General features: G+C 36.0%; 3 protein-coding genes across 5 annotated transcripts in view; 2 read left to right on the forward strand and 1 right to left on the reverse strand.

The window, feature by feature from the left end:
• prkcba (protein kinase C, beta a) overlaps window positions 1-6,270 on the forward strand; it is a 28,784-nt gene extending 22,514 nt beyond the window's left edge. For 2 of the 3 annotated variants that reach the window (XM_059553614.1, XM_059553613.1), the window contains exon 17: window positions 1,861-2,342. In XM_059553614.1, coding sequence (XP_059409597.1) covers window positions 1,861-2,016 — 156 coding nt within the window. In that variant the 3' untranslated portion in view covers window positions 2,017-2,342. Of the gene's footprint in view, window positions 1-1,860; window positions 2,343-5,759 lie in introns of those variants that run through there. The other variant, XM_059553615.1, reaches the window with a different exon arrangement.
• A 2,749-nt stretch (window positions 6,271-9,019) lies between these two features.
• Window positions 9,020-13,862, forward strand: cacng3a (calcium channel, voltage-dependent, gamma subunit 3a). The gene is made up of 4 exons (XM_059553164.1): window positions 9,020-9,466; window positions 10,869-10,952; window positions 11,385-11,525; window positions 12,917-13,862. The coding sequence occupies exons 1-4, from the start codon at window positions 9,256-9,258 to the stop codon at window positions 13,696-13,698; spliced, it is 1,218 nt and encodes a 405-aa protein (XP_059409147.1). The 5' UTR covers window positions 9,020-9,255; the 3' UTR covers window positions 13,699-13,862.
• A 2,118-nt stretch (window positions 13,863-15,980) lies between these two features.
• On the reverse strand, window positions 15,981-23,138 carry si:ch211-14k19.8 (mucin-4). Its single transcript, XM_059553620.1, has 11 exons — window positions 22,857-23,138; window positions 21,989-22,333; window positions 19,432-21,618; window positions 19,241-19,311; window positions 18,977-19,035; window positions 18,356-18,513; window positions 18,087-18,246; window positions 16,994-17,185; window positions 16,582-16,803; window positions 16,245-16,401; window positions 15,981-16,169 (listed from the first exon to the last, which is right to left on the reverse strand). The coding sequence occupies exons 1-11, from the start codon at window positions 22,897-22,899 to the stop codon at window positions 16,095-16,097; spliced, it is 3,669 nt and encodes a 1,222-aa protein (XP_059409603.1). The 5' UTR covers window positions 22,900-23,138; the 3' UTR covers window positions 15,981-16,094.
• Between the last annotated feature and the right edge of the window lie 479 nt (window positions 23,139-23,617).

Genomic DNA, 23,617 nt, shown 5'->3' on the forward strand with positions numbered 1-23,617 from the left:
TGTTCTTAGTACATGTGATGAAGAATATCTTCATTTTTTATGTGTCTTAATTTTGTAGAGAAGATTTAGTGTATGTGGCCAAGACGCTGTGGTTCCAAAATGCTGAGTGCAGGAAGTAAAGCGTCACTTCATGCTCTGCTGTTAAACCACAAAGATAATGAAAACACAAATATGAGAGGCACTGAAGGATTGCTTTCATATTTAGACTGAAATTCTGCAGAAAACTGTAATGGAGCATTTTAAGAATTTTGCAGGTTGACTCAGGATGAGAATATACAGTGACCCAAAAAAGTATTCAGACACTTAAACCACACTAAAAGATATCATTGTGTTCATTTTAAATGCACAAGCACAATTTTCAATGATAAAATGATACATATGCTGCTTTAAAGTTGACCAGCTGCTTTGGCTGAACAATGTGCAAGTGATTAATGCTAATACACTGCTTATCTGCTAACATCTGCATCACTTAAATGAATTCATACTCATGACCTGAGCTGTGCCTGGCACAGAATGTGCACTGTACTGCTGAACAACAGAAGAAAAGTCATCTTTAATTAAAAACATACATATATAGTTTAGTTTAGTAAAGTAAATATTTAGTATTACATCATCAGTATAGTAAAGTAAATATATATGCAGGTATATATATATTACACACACAGCACAAAATCATTTATTAATTTTTTCAAATGCTTTTTAAAGAAGTAGTATTTTATGATTATCAAGAGGACTATACTTATTTGATCACAATATAGAAAAACATAAAAAAAAGTTATATATATATATATATATATATATACAATTTCTATTTTATTTTGATATGTTTTATCCCTGTGATGGCAAAGCTGAATTTTCAGCATCATTACTCAAGTCTTCAGTGTCACATGATTTGCAACAAAGTTTAGGTCTAATTATTAAACTGACAGTAATGCTAGATATTTGTTTCTAAGCTTTCAAATGGTATCTGGAATGATTGTATCCATGCCAACTAGACATTTGAAATCACATGGAGAGAGGCTGATGAGATTTTTAATGTGTATCCCACTTTTCGGATCATTCCTAAGCCCCTGCAGTTAACAGCTTGCACATGAGTATTCTAACAGGTTTGATTTAATTGATTAATTTTGAATTCTTCATGATAAGTCTATATGTGCATAGATCTCCATGTAACAGTGCTGCCTGATTCAGGTTAAGGTTAGGTCGTCATCTTGTTTTGTTCTTTAAAGTCTATACTTCTGATAATGCATTTGACTGTGGGCTGATTGGCCAGTTATAGCAAGCCCCGCCCCACATAATTTTGCATTGAGGATGTGTGAGGTGAGTTCAAAGAATAAACATTTAAATATTCAATTTAAAACCCATTTACAGGTAAGTGATTTGGATACCTTATTGTTTTCTCACAATCACTGCTCTTCACCCTCTCACTTGGAATTGTCTAATTCCACAGATCACATTTTTCTGAATGCTGCACATTCATCTCCTGAAAATGATTTTTTTTAATTTGTTGACTTCTAGCAGCACAACAATTAGCAGCATCAGAAATATGTTTCTAATGCAGAAAATGATGTGCATGAAATGTTTTGCTCAAACGAGAGCAGGAAGGTGTTTGACTGACATTAAGTGCATATATTTTAGTTATGCAAAGTAGGTATGTGCTCATCATTTTCTATCATTACACATTCACTCAATTAAGAGTTACTATACAAGCGTTAATTTTATCACACGTCTCAATATTTATTTTTTTCAGTTATTTTCCCACATTTGAAGCTTCCATTTGTCATTTATACCTCATTTGTTTGCTCACGCCGTACAATCATTTTCCCATCCCATATCTCTCTTCTCTCGTCTTCTCCACAGTGCGGTCGAGACGCAGAGAACTTTGATCGTTTTTTCACCCGCCATCCTCCCGTCCTGACCCCTCCTGACCAGGAAGTGATTCAAAACCTGGACCAAGATGAATTTCAGGGCTTCTCGTACATTAATCCAAATTTCGCATCTGTGAAATCCAAGTAGCCAGTTTTAGCCAAGCTCAAAATAGGGTCCAATGAGATTTACAGATCTTGAAAATTAGCCAATGAGAGAGTTTGGCCAGATTGATGGAGGAATGGAGGTAATTTTGATTCATATTGTTCCTTTCTGCTTATTATATTTTGTTTGATTTAAAAGGATCATGGAAAGAGATTAACTTTACCTTTGTAAAAGAACCTATAAGGAGTGAATTTTTGGCAGCCTTGCAAGATTTTGACTATTTGATGCTTGTATATCATAGACTGTAGTTTTATAGATTTAAAAAAGAATAAATCCAGTGTTATGGACACATTTCACCCCAGATATTTTATATATATATATATATATATATATATATATATATATATATATATATATATATATATATATATATATGAGAATTTAATAGACATGCAAAAAATGCACTCAAATATGATAATGTGACAACACAACAAGATTGGAATTGTTTTAAAAATAGGCTTCATTTTATTTATTATCAATTTGTTTATTATTTTCTTTTCATTTTGGTGTGAAATGTGACCTAGACCTGTCCTAGAGGTTTTGTGAGATTCACTCATTGTCTCGGATCAAGCATATCTTTGGAATATTAAATATAGCTGTCAAATCTATCTTTCTCCCCACATGCACACGTGCACACACAATCCATGCATCTCAGATGAACCATTTACTGCTTATTGATCAGGATGTTTACTGGGTCTCACCCCAATTTAGTGCTTTTTTCGGTTGGGTGTTGTATGTGTGTTTGTGTGAAACTGTGCCAAGTCAGAGAATAAAGTTTAGAAGCTGGTCATGCAGCGTGTAGTTTTCCAACCAGAGCTGCTTGGATACTCATAACCACATCCTTAAGCCAACTGGTGTGATAGTGATGTGACTACAACAACTTAATTCCAGACATGATGATGATGATGATGATGTAACTACTTACAAGAACATATCTTTTATGTCATTATTCTGCCAAATCTGTGATGTATGACATTTTTTGACTTGTTATCTGTGCCTGGCAGTGTTTCAAATTGGATCAAATTACTGTGAAACTGTGGACAGACTGTTTCTATAGAGGAAAATATATGAATATGTATTTGGAATATATTCATGATTTTTGTATGTCTATATATTTTCCTTCTCTGTGTTTATTCTTGCATAACAACCAGTGCTGAAATGTAGTCTCTGAATACTGATATTTTAGGATATATTAAATATGGTTAATAATATGCCCATTTTTGTTTTGATCATTGATCATACATTGACATTAACATGTTAACAAATCAGCAATAAATATCAGCATATATATATATATATATATATAACACATATTGGGTGGTCAGTACGAAAATGAATTCTTGTATGCTCACCAAGGCTGCATTTATTTGATCAAAAATACAGTAAAAATCAAATAAATCATTTTAATATTCAGATCTGTTGCTCAAGAATCAAGTTTTGCTGCAGGGTTTTCTGTGGAAACCATGATGCATTTTTTTCAAGAATCTTTCATGAAAAGTTTTATTTGAAATGTTTTGTAATTTAAATAGTTTTATTTGTCACTTTTGATCAATTTAATGCATCCTTAGTGGATAAAAGTAAATAATTTATATATATATATATATATATATAAAATTACTGATCCCAAACTTTTGAGTATAAAACAGTGTCCTTTGCAAGTACGCCAACCGACTAGTCTTAAAAAATCAGGTACCTGCTAGACAACCATCAGTAAACAGCAGATCCATATGAGAACAAAAGGAGTGTTTCGTGTGAGTGTGAAATTGTGCGTTTGGACTTCTGGGTCTCGTGAGGACGTGATGCTGCAGTAATTTAGTAGGTACAGGGACCAGACTCTCATGAAGTACTTCTCTCCAAGGCCCTTATTCTTGAGCTGGTTTGGGCCTCTAGCAGAAGGTAGGACTTTGTCTTGATTGTCCTCTGTCTTGGATGAACGGGCATTTTGGTGTCTCTTTGTTCCTGGTTTATGTGTTTAGCAGAACTTTGAGCTGTTTGTCTCCAGTTGGTGGTTGGACTTTAATGTCCGAATGTTCATCTCATTCTCAATCAGAATTTTTCTTTTCAGACATTTATGGTCTAGTTTGCTCTCCTCTGTACTGTCCCTCCATGTTATTTGTGATTTAATTCGGCTTCCTCCAGACTGACTCTTTTGTCTTGAGTTTTTGATTCTGATTTCACTTCAAGCTGTGTGTTCCTCTTCATCACTTTCCTCTTGGTCTTTTTAGCTGTTTCTGACTTTTAATATCTGATTATTCTCTGTGATGTTTTCGTGTTGTCTTGTCTGATTTAAAGTCAACATAAAATTAAAATGGATCCTATTTGCTTTCTTCATGCATGTTTCAGGTGATTTGGTATATTTGGCCTCCGTAATTCATGATCAACTTTTTTCTGCTGATGTCACCAAGGCTTTGAGGGCTATTGGATCTTTTTAACTTATCAGCAGTTTTCATGGGCAGTTTCCAGTGGACAAATTCAAGTTTTTCATGTTGAATATCCTGCTTATCACAGAAACAGACCACACTGTGAAAGTAAATAGGTTTCAAATGCAATTTTGTGTTGGCTTTTTATTGCATTGCTGAGAGTACTGAACTGATGTGTAATGCAAAATGCCAACAAAAACCTTTGCTGAAGATGTGGAAAAGTTTGATGTGGTTGATGTTGGTGATAAAAAAAAGTTTTAAAAATAAATAATAATAAAACATTTTAGAAATGAAAAATTAGACAGTGAAAAAAGTGCTAACGTCACAATAAGTGTAGTAATGTACAAAAAATAACTTTAAAAATATTTTCAACATTTGTTAATATCCATTTATAAATATTCATATACAGTAATTCATGTTAATTTATACAAATTAATGTTCAAATTTACATTATCCTTTAAAACTTTTGGGTCTGTAATATATATTTTTAAAGAAAAATACTTCTATTCAGCAAGGATGCATTATATTGATAGAAATCAATAGTAAAGACATTTATAATGTTACAAAAATATTTTTATTTCAAAGAAATGCTGCTCTTTCTATTCATCAGAATCCTGAAAAATATTAAGCAGCACAATTTTGTGACTCTAAACACTGGAGTAATGATGCTGTCAATTCAGCACTGCATCACAGGATTAAAATTTTTAATTTTTGATTAAAATTTTTATTTAATCTTACCAACCTCAAACTTTTGAACAGTAGTGTATGTAATTAATTAATGTAAGCATGTAGAGCCTTACTGTATTGTGGTGTTATAAAAAAATTAAAAACTAAAACAAGTAATATCCTTGATCTTTAACACCTATAACCTAGAGCAGTGGTTCTCCAACTTTTTATACCAAGTACCACCTCAGGGAATATTTGGCTCTCCAAGTACCACTGTAGTGAATAACATTCAAATACAGTAGCGTAGAAGGACTAACTATTCAACAGTTCTGTATAGTTCAAAAACAAGCTGGTTTTATTCCTATTTAGAATATTTATTGTTGTCAGCCACTTTAACATTGTAAATACACAGTTTGAACATTAACACCGCACTGTGCTTACAAAACAAACTTAAATAAATATTCAATTAAAATGTGTTGTACCTAAAAGTTAAATTAAAACTGTACTGCACTTAAATTAAAAAATTTCCTCCGTGTACCACACTTTTTGAGAACCACTGACATAGACTATTAGTGACATATGCGAAACATTATGCACATTCATGGTCACACTCATAACACTCTTTCTCTGTTTTTATTTCAGAAAAATCGGCGTGACGCAGGTAATTTTGACAAGGAGTTCACCAAGATGCCGGTTGAGCTGACACCAACAGATAAACTCTTCATTATGAATCTGGACCAAAATGAATTCCAAGGCTTCTCCTACACCAACCCTGAGTTTGTCATTCAGGTTTAACACCAAACTCCAGTTGATTGCTCCATACAGGTGAGAGAGCAGGACACGCTCGCTCTTATTACCCAGAAAGCATTGTTTTGTCCCTGTGCCATCTTGATTGTCCTCTCTTTTCACCTGAAACAGCACAAACCCAGCAGGTTCATACAGAACCAAACCAGGATTATCCTCAGTCTCAACCAAGGCCTCAGAAACACTGAAATGAATTCGCCAGAGGAGAGAGAATGGTTATAAAAGAGTGTATTCATAGTCTCCATGAGAATGTCTTGTGTTTTCATCTCCATGAGAATTATCCTACCTCTTTCTTTTATACATTCTCTCCATAGATTCAGTCAGCTTTTTCCTGCATTTCCAAATGAATTAGCCTGACAACATGCAGCACAAATGGCCTATTCCAGAGCTCATTAGGCCTTCTGCAACCTTGAACCGTTTAAGTTACAATCTGCTCTAAATTAGTATAAATTCAAAGTCGAGTTCCTGTGCATCAGTGAGTGATAGATAAGCAAATATCCTCAAGCACTTCTTGCTAGATGTTTGTTTAAATGGTTGATATCTGTCAGCTTGGTCTGAGATTCTCAGCATTACAGCTAAACATTTAAAATAATGACATCCATATGGCCTTTAGTTTGCTCCCGCCATAATGGCTTCTTTGTGTCATGATAACTTAAGGGGAAAACATAAGACAACAGAGTCGATTTATGAATTGGATAAAGCTTTTGCAATCCTTGATAAAGTGCGTTAGTGCTGTTTACTGAATTGGCATCAGGGGTTGCTCCATGCATATCACTGGCTGCAGAGAATGTGATTCATTCTGTATGAGCTGAAGAACTACAACATTAGCTACTGTACCAATTTTGACTGAAACCCTAATGTGCCATATATTTTTGTGGGGGAATCTGCAGTGTTTGGGGAGCTCGTTATGTGCTATGTGTCTGTGTAAAACAGACTCCACAAGGAGTTTTAGTCTACCCTATGCATGCCTGGTAGAGCCCTTGCTCTTTAACTCGGTGTTAACTTATTAACTAAGTGTGTCAGTAATGGTTGGATCTGTTGTACCATAGATCCTTTTAAGGGTTACGGTGTGTGAACAGTTCTATTTGTTTATGTTTTATTTTGTAATTAGATATATGAAATAGAAATATAAGTATTCTAGTCTTCCAAATGAAAACACATTGTGTGATCATGTAAACAGTGATAAGTTTAATCTGCTTTTCCTGAGGTGATAACTGGAAAAGTGGGGATAATGTATAAAGATATTGTAAAATATTTATTGTATAGTGTATATGGAGGATTAAATGTTTGTGAAGACCAGCGGCCTGAACTACAAAAAATGTGAAAGCTGGAAAGAGAGATTGAAAAGCTGTTATTTTAAAGCAACTGTATGTTTTTAATAATATTGAAATACATTTTAAAAATCATTCTGATGGTTCACTGACTTTTAATAAAATGGCTTCAGTTTCTTTACATTTTGCTGACTTAACTCTAGGGAGCTCCAAAGTCGCTAAAAATACACAGAACTACATACAGTTGCTTTAACTGGACTTTTATAAAATATATATATATATATATATATATATATATATATATATATATATATATATATATACATATATATATATATATATAAACATAAGAAAGTGATAAAATAGTGTGTAGTTTACTGCTTTACTAGTATTACTGCCCTAAGATAAATCTCTTCTGAATGTGCGTAACTGTAAATGAATGATGTGGCCTTTACGCAAACAAGGTAATTGTCACACCTCTGAAAAGCATGCACACTTTAATATTGTAAACCCTGGCCCTGTTAGTAGGCGGTTATTATTTTAGTTTTTCTATCATGTTTTAATGATGAAGGCTTTTAAGGGCTTCCTGCACAAGAATCAACTATATACTATGCAAGACAGATGCATGTCAACAACGACACATCGACATAACACCAGACAGCAGCAGTGGTTGGCTATGGGGAGGGCTATCGCTGGTAATTGCAAAGAGATTTTGCATGCTATTTATTTATGATATGTGGATTATTAAAGCTGAAGTTTTCAAATGCCAATCTGTGTGTTTGTAATTTTTGTTAGTTTTTGTAATGAGGTTCCATAGAGAGTCCATATTGTCTAAGGTTATTGGCCCATTCACAAAAAAGTGAGAAACGTGTACCTGTAAATTTCAAGATGTATTTCTATTTAAAAATTGTTACTGCTTAACTTTGCCAAATTGCTGGACCACCATGGCGGGCACATCTTCCAATATTCATACTATTGAAAATATGTTTGTTTGTTTGTTTGTTTGTTTGTTTGTTTGTTTGTTTGTTTGTTTGTTTTTTGTAATTTCCTATTCTGATTTTAATGGGCCTACAAAAGTGAACGGATGAGATTTAATTTAAACTCATTTAAATATGTGTATACATTTAATGCTGAAACATTGGGTCAAAATGCTTAAAAATAGAATTAATAGTTGCATTAAAAACCCCGAACAGTAAAATCTGTAAAAAACTAAATACTATCTGTGGATTTCTCTGTTATATATAATTGGGATTAAGAATAAAAGTATTCAAAGCTGCGACTGAGGTGCTAGTGTAAAGCACCTAACCCTGCTTTTAAGACTAAAACAGATATTTCCTGAAAAGTTACATCTCTATTCTGATTGGTTGATTAGAATGTTGTTGCAGGATCAACAAGGATGTTGATCCAGGAACATGTTGTACTTGGTGAAAATCACGCTCACCCTATATGCATAGTACATACGTAATTAAAAGTCTAATTTTCACGGTTTGTAAATAAGCAAATGCAAATGACATGGTAACTAGATAAATGTGTTCGTTTGTGCATGTTCTTTAAAAATGTACTGATCCTTTATTGCATAAGTTTATATGTGCTGTTCACGACACTATCGAGCGCAAAGTGAGAGGCGGTGCTTTGAATCCACAATCAGAGGCTCAACCCAAACCCACCTCAGTAGTATGATCCATGTGGGCATGCACACAGACCAGTCATGGGCACACTGGTTTTATTCGGGGGAATATCGAGAAAAAAACCTAACACCACCGTGATGTCTTCTGGGGAAAAGTTTTTTTTACAATTCTTACAATTCAAAGTTCTTATACAATTTTTAATGTATAAGGTAGGTTTGGAGCGTTAAAATTAGGATTTAGCCTACCTTAATGAAGGAGGTAAACCCTAATGACCTCTTTCACTTTAAGCGTAAAAGCGCACCGCATGAGGAGCGCGTGCTAAAACTTCTCGAAAACGTCACTGTCACGGACGCACACATGTGAGACTTCATCAACACGCGTGAATATGTATAAGTCGTGCTAAGTGTACACTGATGCCAGAGAGCCGGGTGCAGGATGAAGGTGTGTAACCGTGGAGTGCAGATGCTCCTCACCACGGCGGGGGCTTTCGCGGCCTTCAGCCTGATGACCATCGCGGTGGGCACCGACTACTGGCTGTACTCGCGTGGGGTCTGCAGGACTAAAAGCGTCAATGACAATGACACCAACCGAAAGAACGAAGAGGTACTTACGCACTCGGGACTCTGGAGACAGTGCTGCATGGAAGGTAGCCTACTCTTTTCCTTCAAAACTGTCATGAAATGCTTTTTAATACATGTACAAGTGGACGACTTGATAACACTGTAATAGCCTTTATATTTAGCTCAAACTATGATTGTGTTATGATTTAAATTTATGATTTCAAGTAAGTTGTTTCAGTAGAACTGTGGTATAACTGTAAAAAAAGTTGTCTCAGCTGTGTTAAGTAAACCTTAACACAGTATCTGTTTGAGATTTAATGTTACTGAATAACTGAAATATTTATACTCTTACACCAAAAAATTGGAAATGATAACATCTGAAATGACTAAATTAACTAGGCTAAAGTCAAAATAGCATAACATCAATTAATCAACCTAAAAACATGAATTTATACCAACTTGTTTATGGGTTAAATCAGGTAAAAATAGCTATTTAATATAACAATTTCAAGTTACCATTTTTACAGTGTTGAAAAAAATGAAACCACCGTGCAATTGTTTCATAGAACAGTAGTTTTAATTTTTTTTTTACACGTACCATGCTAGTCTTTGAAGTACCTTGAATTACTCATAGTACACATTCACTATAATAGTAATCTTACAATGACCATACCGTCACTGTCATTTTACCACACATTACGTTTTTCTAAAGCATGTGTGTCAGATGACTATAAATGTTTAAAAATTGGAGCCGAATCAAACCTCTTTCCTGTTTCCTGTGGGTTGATTTATTTATCTGATTATTGATTGATTTCTTTTTACTCTCTCTCTCACAATACGCATTCCTCTAGCTTCGACCCATCTCTCACACCCTCTCGTACTCTCTGACCTATATCACTTCAACGTCAATTCTTTTAATGGAAAGTGTAATGAAGCGTTGACTATGATAAAAGGGCATCAAAGTGGCAGCGTTCAATTTACACGTGTGAATGCAAGATATATTAAGGGTACGAGTAGAAAGTTATGAAAGATGGCTGGCACAAACCATACACTTTATCTAAAACTGGTGTTCTCTATAAGATCAGTTATACACACAAAGATATAGAAATCAAGCTTTTAAAAATGCAGATGCATGTACATGTGTGGTATCTACATCACAGTCACATGCACATGCAGTGACCATTTTGTATTAATAAAAAAAAAAAAAGAAAGCCACGGAATCCCTGTTTAAATTGATACTTTAGCTTCTATATTTTCTCTTTTAAATAATTATTTTGGCTCAAGATATTTGATATGTTGAATGACACTTAGCAAAAGTTCAAATGTGTTGCCTGGATAAAAGAGAAATAAAGTCTGTGTTTTGAGAATGTCTAATTAGTTTGGAGGATAATGATATTGTTAATGATTTGATAGCATTAGTCCAATCATGTGGAAAATGGCATTGGCTGAGGCATGTCTGATTGTGAAAGTATGTGGGGTTTCTTACAGGCATATTTAAAGGGGTTTGTAAGAACATTGATCATTTTCCAGAGGATGCAGATTATGAACAAGATGCTGCAGAATATCTACTGCGTGAGTATCTACACATGTGTCACATTCAGTTAAAGGTAAAGCACATGCAATAAAAACCTACTATAAAAATAGCATTTGCAAACTCTGTGGTCTCCAATTTAATCACTGATAAAACAAGGTTCCTTCCTAAAGATTTTAGAAAATTGTGGAAATACTGAATTTGATTCAGGAAAACAAACAAACAAAAAAAATTTGAGATGACAATATTATATATAATTTTTAAAATAATGCTGTATGAACCATTTATGTAAAAATATGGACTGAAAAATTGAATGGTTTAAAAATGATGGAATTTTGAAATGGAAAATACATAGGAACCCTGTAAAAGCGATCAAATAAAACAATAAGAATTAGAATCATACTAATTATATAGATTAGAGAAAAAACACTATTAGAGATACTAGAGATACTTTGTGTGTGTTTGTGTGACAGGTGCTGTGCGCGCCTCTAGTCTTTTCCCTATACTGAGTGTGGGACTGCTGTTCATTGGTGGAGTGTGTGTAGCTGCCAGTGAGTTCTACAAGAGCCGACACAATGTCATCCTGTGCGCAGGCATCTTTTTTGTCTCAGCTGGTATGTCCATGTGATCATATGTAGACTTTTACCTGGTTATATGTCCTACAGATGTTTTCAAATGTATCAATTATAATTGTATCCGCAAACAGCCATCACAGGGTGAAGCACCCCAAATAGCAGCCCTTTGTTATTTTGAGTAGATTTGGTTGATCATGGTAAAGCAGATTTTGTATTACTTGTAACTTTTTAGCTTTTGACAAGTAGGTGGCACTGTAAACAAATTTATGTGTTATTCATGACTGTAATATGGAAGCCAATTTCTGCCACATAAGAAAAACTATTTGATAAATCATAATTATGACAAAGGGGAATTTAGGAAATAAAGAGTCAGACATATGAGATAAAAAGTTTAATTAGGACATAAAAGAGGAAATTATAGGAAAACGTCTAAGAGATTATGACAGGCAATAAGGATAAAAAGTAAAGTCACCTTTATTTGCTTTTAACAATACAGATTCTGTCAAAGCAGCTTTACAGTATTAAATGGGGAAAAATAGTGTGTAATAATACAAAACAGTAAACACTAAATTTTCAGTTAAAGTCAGTTATGACATTATAATTGACTTAAAAAGTCACAATTATGACAACATTTTGTCCTTTTACTTCATATTTAAGACTCTGTCATTATTTTGACCTTTATATCATGTTTATGATTCCCATAATTTCCCATAATTGTCCTTTTATTTCATAATTATGACTTATTTTGTAATACCATTATACTTTTTATCTTAAAATTATAATTTCATATCTCAAAATAGATTTTTATTATAATAAATAGTATTATATTAAGTCAATTATTATGACTTATGTTTCTTGTGAAAGTTAAAACTATGATCTGCTGAGTCTTATTTATGGGATAAAAAGTCAAAATCATGGGAGAATAAGTCCTAATTGTGATAAGAAAATGCCAAATTGATACATTTTTGTCTTTTTATATAACAATTATGACTTTTTGTTAGAATTTCGACCCTTTTATGCAATTTCGACCTTTTCATTTCATAATTATGACTTCACATTTACATCTCAGCATTGCCTAGTTTTTATCTCATGATTATGACTCAGTATCTCATAATGTCGAATTTTTATGTGGCATAAATGCACTTCCATACAATGCAACGTTTCATAAACAAAACTACAGAATCAGTGCCAAGGGTGTTTTAACCAACTTCATGATTTTGCAAAATTATTATTGATGGCAAAAAAAGGGTATTTTTGTTTGTGGGGAAAAATGCATTGCTTAAATAATTTACGTAAGATTATTTTCATAAGATCACCAGTTATTTCGAGGACATCGTTATAACTTGTTTGAAACTCATTTCTAAGGACATTTCATAGCAAATTGCTCTTAATGTATGATTAGGTTAGTATTTTATTTTTATTTTTTTTAGGCCTCAGCAACATCATTGGCATTATCGTGTACATCTCATCCAACGCTGGCGACCCTAACCAGAGCGAGTCGAAGCGCAGTCACTGGTACGGCTGGAGCTTCTACTGCGGCGCTCTTTCCTTCGTCATAGCGGAGACTGTGGGCGTCCTGGCCGTGCACCTGTTCATCGATACGCACCGTGTGCTGAGAGCGCGTGCGCATCGAACACTCCAAACCAGCACGCATTCCCTACAGCATCGGCGCTCGAGCAGCTACCGTTCACGTTACCGCTGGAGGCAGGGTCAAAACCGCTCCTCAGACTCCCGATCGAACGAACCCTCTCCGGCCCCGACGGCCCGTCCCGGGAACGACCTCCGGCTTTACGCACTGGGACGCGGACTTCCACCAACAGCTGCTCACGCACTCGCGCACAACACCCTCAGCGCCGGGCGTGGTTTTGCACATTTTCATAACTCTGTCATCGCTAATAACAACTTTGCAAATCCTCATGTCCTCACCATGCAGAACTCGTTGAAATCAGAAAGAGAGCTTGGGCACATACAGAACTCGTTGAGCACCGAGAATGGCTTTGCTTTTGCAAATATACATGGACAGAATTCAATCAAACCTGAAAATGGAGTCGTTCTGTCGCAGAACTACAAACAAAACTTAGTGAATCTCAGTAAAAGCCCAGTGCATGCGCAAAATTCTGGGAATGACAATTCACCCGTGCAAAACGCTGTAAAAGAGCCTTCATATATATCTCAAAGTAGCACTGCATCAAGAAGAACAACTCCGGTGTAAAAAAAAGAAAATAAAAAGGACCTATGCTGCTATATTATGCTATATGAAAGGCCATGAAGATTAGCTAATTCCTTCACTGAATACGTGCATATTATTTGCTTTTAGCTTTATGTACTAAATGAAGTGGATTGACTCTGCAAAAAAACAAATGGTGCTGTTTATTGTGCCCACTGCTGTCTCTATGCAGAAGCGAACCTGATGCCTTGTCCTTGGAACTTTTCCAGATGCAATACTCTCAATGGCCACATGAGCAGCAATGGACAGCTGTTATGACAAAACACACTGGACCCTGTTCACTGATGCCGTTTTTAACAACGTAAATCTAGAAAAGCATTTTATATTTTTATTTTAAAAATGTCATGTACATTTATAAAGCTATTCTAAGTGTTCTCATTCCAGTAGTCCAGTGATCAACAACAACAAAAAATCCAGAAAGTATGAGGTTCCATTTGTGCCAAAATTATGTCGACATGTTGTCTGTCTATGCTTTGTCATCTCAAATTACTCCTGTCATCTGTCCTTTTTGTTTGACTGTGGCGTTCTTGCGTGTCAACGCTGCTTGTGTCATGACTATGCATCGTTTCCCTCTGTCGTTACTATGTGTCGTCTTCCATGTCGTTGCTATGCGTCGTTTCCCTCTGTCTTTACTATGTGTCGTCTTCCATGTCGTTGCTATGCATTGTTTCCCTCTGTCGTTACTATGTGTCGTCTTCCATGTCGTTGCTATGCATCGTTTCCCTCTGTCGTTACTATGTGTCGTCTTCCATGTCGTTGCTATGCGTCGTTTCCCTCTGTCGTTACTATGTGTCGTCTTCCATGTCGTTGCTATGCGTCGTTTCCCTCTGTCGTTACTATGTTTACAGTGTACATTTTAGGACATCCTCAGACCTCAGTCTGAATGAAAAGACGTCATGCCTCAGACTAAAAGGCTTCAGTCATCGAACAAAACGGCATCGCGCCACGGACTGAAAAGCTTCAGGTCTCAGGAAAAACGACGTCAGGTGTCAGGTCTCATACAATTAGGCATCAGACGAAACGAACTCAAGTGGAGTATCGCGTTACCCTGCCCCATGTGACGTCACACGCACACCATTCAGAGGAAGTGGTGTATAATGGTTGATTGATGGCAAAAGGAGGTAAGCAGTGTCTGATATATTATATTTTAACAGTTTTATTCAAATGTTACACTAATTAAGTTATTTAGGGAAGAAAAAATGCATTTTGAGAGCCATTTATGCACGTTTAAAAAGTGAGTTAGCCATATTGCAACCAGCGAGCTTTTATTTTGGCAAAGTAGTAAAATTACCGTCTGAGGATGTCCTAAAATGTACACCGTACTCATAGTAACGACAGAGGGAAACGGTGCATAGCAACGACATGGAAGACGACACATAGTAACAACAGAGGGAAATGACGTGTAAGAACGACATGGAAGACGACGCATAGTCATGACACAAGCAGCGTTGACACGCAAGACGACACAGTCAAACGACAAGGACAGATGACAGGAGTAAGTTGAGACGACACATAGCATAGACAGACAGCATGTCTACATAATTTTGGCACAAATGGAACCTCATAAGAAAGTGTTAAAACATTGTTTAGAACATTCGGTTTTTAGTGTACATTTTATGTACCATACTGGATTGGGAAAGTTAATATACAGTTTTTATACAAATTAACAGACAATACAATTGATAGGAAAGATGGCCTGGAGCAACGGGGTTAAGTGGATTGATTTTAGACCCAATGAGGGCAGAACAGGATGGTGGCTTTAGTTTCTGGGTCATGCATGACTATGACTGAACCTTGAACTTTTACATTTGCATGTTGCATGCAATCAGAAAACGTTGTCTTGCTACCTCAATTATTTGGTGTGTTCAAGTTTGCTAACACCATGTTTGTTGCCACATCATCGGAATGGAGAACAGGAGAATATGAAAAACGATTTGTTCTATTTTCAGAATAAGTACAGCGTTTTCTATTAGTTTCTCATTTCTTATTATTAATGTTAAAAACAGATGTGCTGCTTAATATTTTAGAGAACACTGTGATAAAAAAATTTCTGGATTGTTGACAAAAGTAAAAAAAAACTATTTATTTGACTTTGAAATCTTTAAATAACATTATAAAAGTCTTTACTGTTACTTTTAATCAATTTAATGTGTTATTGCTGAATAAAATTATTAATTATCTAAAAAAGTTTCCTAAAAATCTTGACACCAAACATTGGAATGGTTGTGTAGATTTTACAGAGTAAACTGGAAGCAGATCCCAAAAAATGACTTTTTTCAGTTAAAATATTTTTTTATTTTTGGCACAACAATGGTGTTCCTGAAACAGATGAAATAATCTCTCACTTGACCAGAGCTTGTTGGGTTTTCCGAGACTCTCCTTTAAGCTGTCCAGCTCTTTTCTAAATCTACAAGTTCCATGCCTTCACAGTAAGAGCGTGGACGGGACGCTTTCACCTGGATATGAAGAACAGTTATGTGTCATTCCCTTACAACAATATAGATATAGAGTCTTTAGAGTATGAGTCTTACTGTGGTGGTATTCCTGTTGAGCTGCTGCAGCAAAGGGAATGGTGTCCATTGAATCGGCTCGATTGGCCAGCTACAGACTGACAGATCACTAGCCTTCCCAGAATCCACCACGCCATCCGCCAAGCTGCAGTTGCTGAGATCCCAACCATACTGAGAACTATAAGCCCCAAAATACATGGATTTTTTTTACTGTATTTTAAATACAGCCATTGTGAGCATAAGAGACTTCTTCCTAAACTATTAAAAACCTTACCTACACCAAACTTGTGAACAGTAGAGTACCATGATATTTATGGTAAACCATGAATTATGAAATAATATGCAAATCTTACGGTACCCGTGAGGATATATGGTGTTGAGGTGTGTTCCACTACCGTGGTATGTGGATACCACAGAAAGAGTGTCATCGTGGTAACAGCAGGTACGGTCAAGTGCTCTCATGTGTAGTAATTCATCAGAGCGGGTGTAGGCAGGGTTATCCAACGAGTCAGCAGAGCCTGGCCAGGACCTTCCCCAAAAACGAGCCGAAAGCTCATCAAAGTGATTAAACCTGCGATAACTGTTTCCACACACAGAAGACAAAGGAATATTATTCACACATTCAACCCCTGTGTTGTGGCGCTATCACAACCCACGGTTTGTTTTAACTGGCCAATGATTTCCTGCAAACTATTTCCAATAACAAAGCCAGGCTATTAGAGCTAATTGCATGGGAGTGTGTGTATATAAAATGTGATAACATGTGATACCTGCTGCGTGTTTGTTCCACTTTGGCTTGCATTAGCATGGTTTTAAAGCGGCGCACTGTGAGATAAGACAGAAGAGCCATGATTGCTGCGACAGCAACCAGTACTCCAAAGCACACGCCCACCAAATGTGGCCGGGTCATGCGGAGGTCACAGCGCTGGCCCATAAACCAGTAATCTTCCCCAACAGGACACCTTCAGAAAAAGAGAGTTTGAGCAGCAGGATTTTAGACTTATAAAGCCTGCTGTATCATATTTGATATGCAAATTTTGATTATCAAAATGATGGGAACCTCTCTGTTGTACACAATATTCTACATCCTTTCTGTCATCTGATTTATACCTTTTTATCAAGTAAAAGGCCTTTTGGTGTAATTGTAAAACCATATTTGTGTCCTTTTACTGTGAAATCTTTACTGATTCTTATAAAGTAAAATAAAAATACTCTTTATATTGTTAGTAATATTTCATGCTAATTAGGTTTACTTGATTAAACATCATCTTGTATAATGTAAAATGTATGATTCAAATATGATGAAACAGGCTTTTGAGGTACGGTTATTTGTACATCTCTCAATCATTAATGTATTGGGAGATGTAGAGTAACAAATTATATTTATAAGCATTTTCATGTATTTCATATCCCATGTAGTCTGCTATACTATTATAAAGATCTTGTTGATTGACATTACAAGCTATCAGAATTTCATCTAATTTTTAGAATTTCAGTAACTGAACCAAATTGCAAATCTTTGCTCAGTTTGTTCAAGTCATGTGTGAACTCCATAATACTTTAAACTAAATAAGCCATAAAAGCCTGATGTATCAAATATGATACTTAAAAAACACAAAAGCTTTAGTTTTTTTTTTTTTTTTTTTTCATCTAAAGGTTTAATAAACTGTTCCGTTCCAAAAATATTGATATATTTTTCAGACTATTATTTAATTTGTTAGGCTTTACTGGGTTAATCAGTGTGCATGTATAAATGCACAGGTCTGGACTAGAACAAGTTGCAATTAAGATCAAATTGTATGCTGCAAATAAAGAATGTGACTATGCAAAATTACACTGCATGTAACTGTACATGCAACTTACTGGCAAATAGGCTGTTGCCCGAGGTGATGGACACAGATGCCATGATGTTTGCAGTATTCTGAGTGGCACACAGATGTACAGGTGGCATTGCCCTTTGAAGAAACACACTGGAACCCAGATGGACATTCAAACAACCATTCACAAACATCTGTCTGCAAACCTTGGAAAGAAACATTTTTTTTATTAAGGTATATAAAGATAGGTGGTCTGAGATAGAAATAAAAGTGAGAGATATCTAAGTGGTTAAAATCTCATTATTCAACACTCACCTCCCACAGTAATATTCTTCACTTTAACTCCACCCACAAGTATTCCTTTCTTTGGCAGTGGGTTTAACCCCGCCTCTTGTAACAGAGACTCCACCCTTCCCAGCCAGGAGAGTGCTTCCACTGTTTGGAACTGAACTAGTGTTTGCAGAACTGGGCCTCTGATGAAAATATCCACGACAGAATCTATCAAATCAACTTATTTACCACAAGCCATCCACTATTTAGACATTTTAGATCAGGTTTTCAAAATTGTTTTCTTTGCTGAACCACTGCGACTTAAATTTTGTATCTGAAATACTCTTTGAAATTTTAAACCTAAAATGTATTTTTGGCTGTTGATTTTTTTAAAAAAATTTATGTTATAATAATATTATAATTAAAAATGTTGTCTGTTTTAAAACAATGTTATTGTTTTTATATTGCATTGCCATTTCTATCACAATTTTATGAACCCTTCATGGTTTAATCATGGTCCTCAAGGGGTCCCAAACTGAAAGTTTACTTAGACAATTAGTCAGAACAAAAACAAATATTCATTTAATATTACAAGTACTCACTGAATTATGAATTTCATTAAAGCAATGTCTGGTTGACAATATATGTGTCAGTAAAACTTTTTACCTGTGCCAGGTTACATGTTGATTCTGAAATCCAGAAAGGTTGTGCAGAAATGTCTCCACCTACAGGAGTGGATGAAGAGCAATGGTAATCAAATGACCATAAACCATCTGCTGACATTTAAAATTTGGGGTTTCAAAAACTGTATTTTTATCAAATAAATGCAGCCTTGGTGAGCATAGAAGACTTCTTTCAAAACATAAAAATTCACATAGCCTACAGAGGTTTGGGATGGTAGTGTATATAAAGTAATTCAAATGGTTTCACCTCAAGCAACCTCATGCTAGGGGCATAATCTCCTTCCAGAACAATCTGTAAGAGTACTTGAAATGTTTTTTCTGAAAACAGAAGAATAAATGTTTTTTTTTTCAGGAAAAAAAAACTCATGTTTACCAAGAATACGGATAAGTGAAAAATTAGTGGTCCCAAGAAGCAAAAGTGGCAGATATATTACTCACCCTTGATGATTGCTGGCTGGTCCTTCACTATAAAATAATGGCGTGCATGTAGCCACTTCCTGTCAAAGCTGGATGCAGTAGAACGGATCCAAGATGTTTGAGTCACTGCTTGTGTAGGTACTGTGTGTGCTTTTGTTTTAATTAGATAAGAGCTTGTGGTCATATTTTGGAGAAGTCTGACAGTGCTGGGTTTATGCACTGGAATGTGTGTCTGGACCTGGACTGAAGTAGTTTCTGTGGACGTGGCATGTGGATTAATCTGGGGGCTAGTTTTCCAATGTGGAGAGGTCGTACTAACAGATTTGCTTGTTGGAACAGTTGTACTGAGCTGAGAGATGTATGGAGTTGTGGTTTCCAATGATGAAGTACTCAGTGTGGCGATAGTGTGGGCGGTAAACCCATTAGTGTTTTCTGTTGATACAGTATGAATGTCATTAAATGGAGATAAGCCTAGAATTGTCTTCAAACTTGTTGTTCTAGTCTGAGTAGGATCACTCGTTGTCTGACCACTACTCATCTCACTGATATCAGTTACGTCGGAAAATCCCACATTGCTCTGCGTGTTTTCCAAAGATGTTGAATACGGAGGTGTAGATGTGTATAGAGGGAATTCAGTTGGCATAATTGATGTTGTGTTGGTATTCTGGACTTGTGATGGTGACCCATCAAATTCTTCTAAATCAGTGCGGTTCTCAGATCTCACTGTAGTGCTGTCTTCAACCATGAGGTCAGAAGTCACATTATGACTAATCTGAGGACTTGACAAAGAGATTGATGGAGGGCTGGTGATGGGACGTTCTTGCTTGCCTTGTACTGTGGATGCTAAATACAAAGTGCATGCAAGCCCGAGACACTCACTTTCAGATGGTGACAGATCCTTGTCCCTTTCTAGGGTACTAGGACTCTCAGTAGGGGTCAGGTCTGGAAGGATGGTAGCTGGGAAAGAGGTGAAGTCACTGGTTTTGTTAGTGTTGTGTGTCGTCTGGTAAGAGATTGACGCAGATGTGGAGCTGGTTCCTCGGGTGCTTGTATCGTGTTGACTTTGGGTTGTGTGTGAGATGAGGGTGGTTGATACTTTCAAAGATGTCAAAGTTGGAGTCTCAAGTGTGTTATATGAAGAGTGCATGAACTCGCCTGAAGTTGTTGGCTCATTCTCAGCGGTAACATTTATTAGCATCTCATTTGGAGACGTGGAGTAGTCAGCCATGTCACTTTCAGAAAACGCTAATGTGTGGGTTTGATTAACATCTGGAAACTCTGATACTGTTGCAGGCGTACTAGTAGTGAGTACTGAATCAGCATAGATTGTTGGATTAGTAATGAATTTATCTGCATTAGTTGACCTTGGAGAGCGATCTGTCCTGTCCACCTCTGATGATATACGTTGGTTGTCATCTGTAATTGTGTTTGAACTCCCAAAAATCAAATCAAATCGACTCATCCCAACATCCTCTGATATTGTAAACTCATCCCTATTTGGGAGTGTCACCGTGGTTGCTATAGACTTGTGAGAACTGTCACTAAGAAAGTGTTTAGAAGTTCTGTGGAATGGCTGAATATAATGCGGACTTACAGTCATAAAGCTGGAAGTTGGAAACATTGAACTTGGATCATCTCTTTTTGTCATTTTGGGCTGTATTTTGGTAAATGCATGTGTATGTGTCTGCTGTGAACTTCCTATATGTAGTTCAGTGTGTGAAACATCATTTGTGGTCAAAGGTACACTTGTTTTTGCCACATCAGTTGCCTGTTTGGGTGTAGTTTGTACAGACACCATTGGTGATTGGATTTCAGTAGAAGACTGCATCAAAATAGGTTCATTAGATAACATTGTATGTGTGTTCATGTGTGTGTCAAGGGCAGAGCTGGTCTGTGTATCAGAATAAGAATGTGTGCCAGCAAGTGCGAGGTCGGAGATCCAGGCTCCAGCCGTTTCCTGTCCATTGTTGGTGATTTCCTGCGGAAATAGGGGTCTGCGCTTATCGTCCAGGTCAGACACACCTCCGCCCTGCTGTATACTCTCACCCCTGAGAGTGTGTGTTTTGGGGGCTGCATTGCTGCTCACTGGAATGTCAGCAGTGTAAGTTACATCGTTTGAGCCATTCGGAGAGGGAGACACCGGGTCAGCATCAGAGTGGGTGTAAGGAATCAAAGCAAGAGTGTGACTGTCCTCTGACGTGTTCCATCCTGAGAAAAACACACAGACAATGATGAATGGAAACAGATATTATGAGATTATTCAAGACACAAGATTCCAACACTAGCTAAGAACACTGCATTTATTTATTTGCATATATATCTGTATACTATACCAGCAGAAGAAAGATAACATTTTTATTTAACTTTGTATGAATAAGGAAAATATGTAGGATATTTAGATTTTTGCCAAGATTATCTGCATTGCATATATTTTTCCAATAAAAAAAAAGATGAAAAGGGAAATGAACAAATATACAACCTTTTTTTACTGGGTATTGTCCATATACTTTTCACAAACACTTTTTGAAAAAACGTTTTTGAAAGAATATGATAATAGCATGGTACATAATTGACTTACTCAGATGTAATGAGGAAAATGTTTCATCAGTCCTTCTCAAGCTCCATTCAATGATGGTTCTCCCAGTGCCAGAGAATTGTGCCCGCTCCTCTCTTTCATAGATCAGTGTATTCCCATTCTCAAATTTAATTCCAATACGAGCGCCTTTCCCAACAGAAATGACCTCTATCCAAACAGTCTGATTTTCATAAGCATCAATAATCCAAGTGCAGGTAACATCCAACGGTTTTTCTGTGTTGTTACTGGTAAATCTGTTAAATAAAAGGCTGTTTGGCTGAATTGAGCCACTCCTCTCTCCAAGAATTTTACCTCCACAGTCTTGATTCAAGTTCAACAGTGTGTTACCTACAGAAAAATCATCATCATCTTCAATAAGTTAAGAAACTTTACATATTTTTTACCTTAAAGTTAGGTAATAACTTTTAATACCATTTTATATTTTAAAGTATCAGTACTTTTACACTTTAACCATGTTTTTTTGTGAGGGAAGTAAAAATGGTTGCAACTTTTACTCCAATAATAGCATAGTAGCCTACTATCAATGTAAATGTCCAAGAAAAACAAAAAACAAAAATATAGCCTAGAAGAAACATGGTACTTCTGACACGTGTGTAAAATCTGTGGTGCATAAACATTCAGTACCTATATGTTATGATCAGGCCCACTACAGTATATTTTAAGATTACTATGATACATTTTTAAAAAGGATTAATATATAGAAGAATCATAAAATAAACTATTTAAAAAAACTATTAAATACAGTTTTTATCAACCTTATAAAAATATGGCTAATGGACACGTTTAAATATAAGATAAGGTATTTAGCATTTAGTAAATACATCGTCTATTAATAAAATAGTCGTCTTACCTGGAGCGAAAATAAATAAGAAAAGATACACAAAACGACGCATTTTGCGAGCCAAAACATTCCAGGAAGGAATCCTTTCCCACAGTTAATTCCATAAAGATTATTTAACAATTCTAATGATGTAGACAATAGACTATATAAACTAGTCAAAAAAGTATGTGTAACGAGGATTCATATCAGTCTTCTGTCTGTTCTTTAAAAGACCTTCGCAGAAGAGTCAAGTTCATCCCTCAGTCCGCCTCAGAAACCGCGTTGAACCGACCTCAGCTCAATTTATGAAGCACGCGCGTGCGTATGCGCGCCTGTGAACGCGCGAGCTCGCCCAAGGGGTGTAGAAAACAAGGCATCGTGCAGACATATGATTACGATTAGGCATCTTTTTAAGAGGGAAAATGAGACGGAAGCGGTAAAACGTTAAGGGGACGGTGGATATTTCAAGATTAGGTTAATTATCGAGGTTGTGGTGTGTGTTTGTGTGAAAGAAAACAGAGAGAGTGTTTGTTTGCGCTCCCCTGACGAGCTTGTGCTCTCAATTCAAATCAGAAAATAGATTAACGCAGAAGGCATTCAGAGATCGTTGACACAGTGTGTTTTCTATGATAGCAGTTTTAGGGGACGGAATGAAGGAATTGAAGGAATACCACAATACGTTTGTGTGAGGGTAGATTAGACAAAATCAGATTCTTAGACACTGCATTTGTAAGGCAAAGTAAAAACTAAAACTATACTAAAAGGTATTCTGACATTGAATAAAATTCAAA

This window comes from Carassius carassius, chromosome 7 (genome assembly GCF_963082965.1).
Source record: "Carassius carassius chromosome 7, fCarCar2.1, whole genome shotgun sequence".
NCBI lineage: Eukaryota > Metazoa > Chordata > Actinopteri > Cypriniformes > Cyprinidae > Carassius > Carassius carassius.

Excerpts from the sequence above, each read along its gene's own strand:
- si:ch211-14k19.8 (XM_059553620.1), bottom strand. The coding sequence starts at position 22,899 with ATGCGTCGTTTTGTGTATCTTTTCTTATTTATTTTCGCTCCAG. Across the intron at positions 17,186-18,086 it reads GGGCAACAGCCTATTTGCCA|GTGTCCTGTTGGGGAAGATT; the intron begins GTAAGTTGCATG and ends CTTTTTCTGAAG. Across the intron at positions 16,804-16,993 it reads GTGGAACAAACACGCAGCAG|TTATCGCAGGTTTAATCACT; the intron begins GTATCACATGTT and ends GTGTGGAAACAG.
- cacng3a (XM_059553164.1), top strand. The coding sequence starts at position 9,256 with ATGAAGGTGTGTAACCGTGGAGTGCAGATGCTCCTCACCACGGCGGGG. Across the intron at positions 10,953-11,384 it reads TGCTGCAGAATATCTACTGC|GTGCTGTGCGCGCCTCTAGT; the intron begins GTGAGTATCTAC and ends TTTGTGTGACAG. Across the intron at positions 11,526-12,916 it reads CATCTTTTTTGTCTCAGCTG|GCCTCAGCAACATCATTGGC; the intron begins GTATGTCCATGT and ends TATTTTTTTTAG.